Below are 6,299 nucleotides of genomic sequence, written 5' to 3'. Positions count from 1 at the left end.
TTTCACCATGTTGGCCAGGCTGGTCTCAAACTCCTGACCTCAAGTGATCCACCTGCCTCAGCCTCCCAAAGTGCTGGGATTACAGGCATGAGCCATCATGCCTGGCCTATTTCTAGACCCTTAATTTGATTCCAGTGAACTATAGCCAGTACCACACTATCTTGGTTACTGCAGTTTTGCAGCAAGTTTTGAAACTGAGAAAATGAGTCCTCCAATTTTGTTACTTTTGGTTATCCTGGGCCCCTTGCAATTCCATATACATTTTAGGAGCAGCTTGTCAATTTGTACAAAGAAGCCAATTGGGATTTTTTTTAGGAATTGTGTTGAATCTGTACATCAATTTGGGGAGTAGAGACATCTTAACAATACTAAGTTTATCCAATCAACGATATGGGGGGGTCTTTCCATTTACTTGCGTCTTCTTACTGTTTATTAGCTCTAAAAGTTTTTTGGGAAATTCTTCATGATTTTTTATATGCAAGATCATATCATCTACAAACAGAGACAGCTTTACTTCTTCCTTTCCAACCTTTTGTTTGGTTGCCTTTTGTTTATTTTTTCTTGTCTAATTGCCCCAACAGAACAAAGTTAAACAGAAGACATTTAACTTCGAGAGAGCAGACATCTTTATCTTCTTTGTGATCTTAAGGGAAAGGCTTTGTCTTTCTTCTATTTTCTTTCTTTCTTTTTTTTTTTCTTTAAGAGACAAAGTCTGGCTATATTGTCTAGGCTGGTCTCTAACTCCTGGCCTCAAACAATCCTCCTGCTCAGCCTCCAAAATACCTGGGACTACAAGCGTCCACCACTGCGCTTGGCTTCTTTCATTAAGTATGATGTTAGTTATAGGATCTTCATAGATGTCCTTTATCAAGTTGAGGAAATGCTCTTCTATTTATTAGTGAGGTTTTTTTAAAAATGTGTTGGATTTTGTCAAATGCTTTTCTGCATCTATTGAGACAGTGATGTAGCTTTTGTCCTTTACTAATATGATATGTTACATTGACTGATTTTCATATGTTGAACCAACCTTGCATTCCTGGGATAAATCCCACTTGGGGCAGGGTGTGATGGCTCACACCTGTAATCCCAGCACTTAGGGAGGCTGAGGTGGGCGGATCACTCAAGTTCAGGAGTTTGAGACCAGCCTGGCCAACATGGTGAAACGCCATCTCTACTAAAAATACAAAAAAATTAGCTGAGCATGGTGCTGCATGCCTGTAGTCCCAGCTACTCAGGAGGCTGAGGTAGGATAATTGCTTGAGCCCAGAAGGCGGAGGTTGCAGTGAGCTGAAACTGCACAATTATACTCCAGCCTAGGCGACAGGGCGAGATACCATCTCAAAAAAAAAAAAAAATTCCACTTTGTCATCGTGTATAATCCTTTTTTATATGTTGTTGGATTCGGTTTGCTAACTCTGTGGAGGACTTATGCATCTATATTCAGGGATATCAATCTGTAGTTTTCTTCTCTTGTGATTCTTTATTTGGGTTAGCCCACCTTGGGTTTTGTACTAGCTGTTCCTCTGCCTGGAATGCTCTTCTCTGATCTAGGCATGGCTGGCTCCTTATTGTCTTTCAGATCTCAGCTTAAGTGTCAGAGAGAGGCTTTCCCCATCACCAATCTAAAATAACCTCCAGTTATTCTATCACATGATCCTATTTTTATTTTCATCAAGGAATTCATCACACCATTTGATTTTTTTGTTGTTGAGACGGAGGTTTGCTCTTGTTGCCCAGGCTGAAGTGTAATGTGCGATCTCGGCTCACCATAACCTCCACCTTCTGGGTTCAAGCAATTCTCCTGCCTCAGCCTCCCAAGTAGCTGGGATTACAGGCATGTGCCACTTGGCCTGGCTAATTTCTTTGTATTTTTAGTACAGACAGAGTTTCTCCATGTTGGTCAGGCTGGTCTCGAACTCCTGACCTCAGGTGATCCGCCCACCTTGGCCTGCCAAAGTGTTGAGATTACAGGTGTGAGCCACTGTGCCCAGTCTTTTTTTCTTTCCTTTTGAGACAGAGTCTTGCTCTGTCGCCCAGGCTGGAGTGCAGTGGCATGATCTCGGCTCACAGCAACCTCTGCCTCCTAGGTTCAAGCAATTCTCCTCCCTCAGCCTTCCTAGTAGCTGGGCTTATAGGCACATGCCACTACGCCCAGCTAATTATTTTGCGTGTTTTTAGTACAGACAGGGTTTCATCATGTTGCTCAGGCTGGTCTCAAACTCCTGACCTCAGATGATGCATCTGCATCAGCCTCCCAAAGTGCTAGGATTACAGGGGTGAGCCACCATGCCTGACCTGATTTTTTTTTTTTTTTTTTGCTTATTTGTTGTCTGTCCTTCCCCACCACCTGTATCTATAGTACCTAGTACATTGCTTGACACATAATAGGCCTTCAATAAATATTTTGTTTAATGAATGAATGAATAATAGCAGCTATCATTTGATGAGTACCTATTGTGTGCCAGATACTGTACAAGATGCTGTAAATACATTATACCAGCCCTGATATTCCAATGAACAAACTAAAGCTCGGAGGTTAAATAACTTTCCTGAGTCTACAAAGTTAGGAAGTGGCAGAGTCAAGACGGAACCCAACTCTGTCTGGCCCTATAGTCCTTGTTTCCTGATGCCACTCTGTGGCAGCAGGAAAATGATAGGATTTGAAGTAAGACAGATCTCGTTCAAAACCTGACACTGACTTTCATTAACTAGCAACACGACATTGAGTAACACTTAATAACAATTCATTACCTACTTTAAGCCTCAATTTCTTCAATTTTAAAATGGGATGATAATAACTATAACATAAGTCTGTGATCCTCCTTATTGAAGAATTTAGCATGCTATAGATATCCAATGGTTGTTCCCCATTTTACCCAACATTAATTAACAGAGATGGTCCATTAAAAACCACACACTTGGCCAGGCACAGTGGCTCATGCCTGTAACCCCAGGACTTTGGGAGGCTGAGGACAGCGGATCACTTGAGCTCAGGAGTTCATGACCACCAGCCTGGGCAACATGGCAAAACCCCATCTCTACAAAAAAATACAAATCTAGCCAGGTGTCGTGGTGTGTGCCTGTGGTTGCAGCTATTCAGGGGCTGTCACAGGAGGCTCACTTGAGCCTGGGAGGCAGGGGTAGCAGCGAGCCAAGGTTTCACCACTGTACTCCAGGCCTCGGTGACAGAGCCAGATCCTGTCTCAAAAAATAAAACAAAACACACACACACACACACACACAAACACACACAGTAAGCCCAGTTTTCAAATAACATAAGTAGCTATTGAAATGAAAGAAAAAAAACCCACACATTTATCAATGAACTAAGAATTTAACTCAGACATTTGAACAAACTGTTATATTACTACACTTGGTGTACCATATGTAGAAATCAATGATTTAACAATCTGATTGTAAAACATTGGCCAAAGGCAGAAAGACATATTGGAAAAAACACAGGATTAGGAGTGAGAAGATTTAAGTTCATTATTTAGTGACTGGACATTCCTGTTAGTCATCTCATTTCCTTTCCCCTCACCTATGAAGTAGGACAGTAAAACTTGGTTATGTGAAACTGCAATATACATGTATTTAAAAGTGCTTTGTGAATTCTAAGGTCTGTATAAACACTTTAAACAATTGAAAGAATTTTTAAGAATAAATTTCAGGTTTCCTAGGTTTTGTTCCTAAGATAAACCTTTTATTTGGGATACATTTGGGATTATTCCTAAATAAAAATATTTAGAAAGCAAATTACACACATAGAAAACCAACTAGGCAAAACTGCAACCTGACTTCCCAACTTACTATATTTCCAATGGCACGGTAAAGTCTGAATATTTGTTCTGAAGTTTGTTCCTCCCATTTTACACAACTGGTACCAGCAGAAATCTTAGGGGCTACAAGATAAAGCCAAGAGCAAAAATGAACATCAGGGGCAATGTCCATGAGTTGATAGCTATTGATACTAAGTAAGAGATACCAGAGAATTCATTCTAATCTCTCGACTTTTCTATATGTTCAAAATTTTCCATATATCAAGTAAAAATAATACATAAATAATCATATAAATACTAAAAGAAAACATGGGTGAACTTCTTTACATCCTGGGAGTAGAAAATACCCTTCTAACTATGAAATGAGATTAAACTTTTTTTTTTTTTGAGACAGGGTTTTGCTCTGTTACCCAGGCTGGAGTGCAGTGGCATGATCTCAGCTCACTGCAACCTCCACCTCCCAGGCTCAAGAGATTCTTTCTCAGCCTCTCGAGTAGCTGGGACTACAGGCATGCTCTACCACGCCTGGCTAATTTTTTGTATTTTTAGTAGAGAAGGGGTTTCGCCATGTTTGCCAGGCTGGTCTTGAACTCCTAACCTTAAGTGATCCACCTGCCTCATCCTCCCAAAGTGCTAGGATTAGATGCGTGAGCTACCATGCCTAGCCAAAATAAACTTTTTTTTTTTAAATGTGACAAAAAGAAATGCCATAAATCAAAAAACAAATGACAAACTGAATTTGTAAATTATCTCAGAGAGGACTAATTTCTCTATTATGAAATATAAGTACTCAAAAAATGGAAAAGAAGAAGACCAACATGTTGATAGGAAAATGGGAAAAAAGATATAACACTACCCAGAAAAAAGAAATGCAAATAGTTTTTAAATATATGAAAAGATCTTCAACATTACTGACAGGAATAAGGTACATTAAAACTACTCCACGTAGTTTTACTATACTACTACAAATAACTGTGCATGTTATCTTCCTAATCTTATTAGTACTATTATTTGAAATAGCAAAAGATTGGAAATAACCCAAATGCCCATCAATCAGACATCTATTGGGTAAATTATGATATATTCACATAACTGAGAACTATGCCATCACAAAAAAACAAAAAGGAGGCCAGGCATGCCTTTGGGAGGCCAAGGCAGGAGGATGACTTGAGTCTAGGAGTTCAAGACCAACCTAAGCAAAATAGTTAGAACTTGTCTCTACAACAAATTGAAAAATTAGCCAGGCATGGTGGAATGTACCTGCAGTCCCAGCTACTCAGGAGGCTGAGGTGGGAGGACTGCTTGAGACTGGGAGTTTGAGACTGCAGTAAGCCATGATCACACTTTTGCACTCCAGCCTAGGTAACAGAGACCCTATCTAAAAAAAAAAAAACAAGAAAGAAAGAGGAAAATCTCTTCTTACTAATAGGGAGTAGTCTCTAAGATACACTATTAAGTGAAAAAACAAAGGCAAAGAAGAATATGTATTTAATGCCGCCTTTTGTGAAGGAAAAATAAAAAATAACACTATGTATGTGTTTGCTTATTTTGGCAAAAGGAAACACTGGAAGACTAAATCAGAAACTAATAAAAATATTTCCTGTAGAGGGAGGAATATGGGTTAGATGAGATAGAGACTGAAGTAGGACTTCTATGAGTATACCTTTCTAAGCTGTTTTAACTTTTGAAGCATGTAAATATTTTATGCATTCAAAAAATAAAATTTAATCATAAAAGAAAATAAAGCAACCCTTAAAATAAAAAATAAAAAATAAAAACCAACTGAAACTTAACTATGTATGAAACTAGGTAACAAAACCACATGGAAAAAATTATCATTACCAGGAAATTTTGAAGGCAATAATCTGACTGTATATCCTTAGGATATATTCTAAGGATCAAAAAGGAACACTGTAAAGAAATCTTAAATCTTACTTAGTATTTTTACTGTTAGTAGTAATATTGGTATTGTAATGCTGAAACGATGTTATGAATAGCAAATAAATAGGTTAATATTTAAAAAAAGATAGTGTGAGAAAATATAAGGAAACCCTTTAATGATAAATTTGAATCATAAACAATATAAGCTTAAATATTTTTAAAAAATATAATTTCTAGTTTCGTCCACTGATATCTTATCTTGCCACACACTGTTGTATCAGATGATCTCTAACTATCGACCCCACTAAAATGAACAAGAGCTCCCTGGAAATCACACTGGCAGATTTCAATGTGGGCCAGAGGACATATGGGGAGCCTGGGACATTACTGTGGTGGAGGCAAGGAAGCACTCCCAACTAGTGGGAAATGAAGAGTGTTAACAGAATGTAGGAGCCAAATTTAAGGGGCTCCCACTGGGCAAATATGGGAAATTTGATCAATACAAAGAATTACGACTGTAAAACACAATCAGTGAAAATCTACGTGTCAAATGATACTAAAAAGAACACATCTGACACCAAAACTGAAGGCAATTAATGGCATCAACTTCTTATGCTAATTTTTCTTTTTTTTTTTTTT

At 38.4% G+C, this 6,299-nt stretch overlaps 1 protein-coding gene across 1 annotated transcript in view; it reads right to left on the bottom strand.

Annotated features, from left to right (window-relative positions):
* Nucleotides 1-6,299, bottom strand: part of MTFMT (mitochondrial methionyl-tRNA formyltransferase) — a 26,181-nt gene that overhangs the window by 10,115 nt on the left and 9,767 nt on the right. The window contains exon 4 of the mRNA XM_011940563.1: nucleotides 3,811-3,902. Within this exon, the coding sequence (XP_011795953.1) occupies nucleotides 3,811-3,902 (92 nt within the window). The remainder of the gene's footprint in view (nucleotides 1-3,810; nucleotides 3,903-6,299) is intronic.

This window comes from Colobus angolensis, unplaced genomic scaffold (genome assembly GCF_000951035.1).
Source record: "Colobus angolensis palliatus isolate OR3802 unplaced genomic scaffold, Cang.pa_1.0 Scaffold19, whole genome shotgun sequence".
Classification (NCBI taxonomy): Eukaryota; Metazoa; Chordata; class Mammalia; order Primates; family Cercopithecidae; genus Colobus; species Colobus angolensis.
The sequence above is the reverse complement of the archived record's forward strand: the minus strand, read 5'-3'. Positions and strand labels throughout refer to the sequence as shown.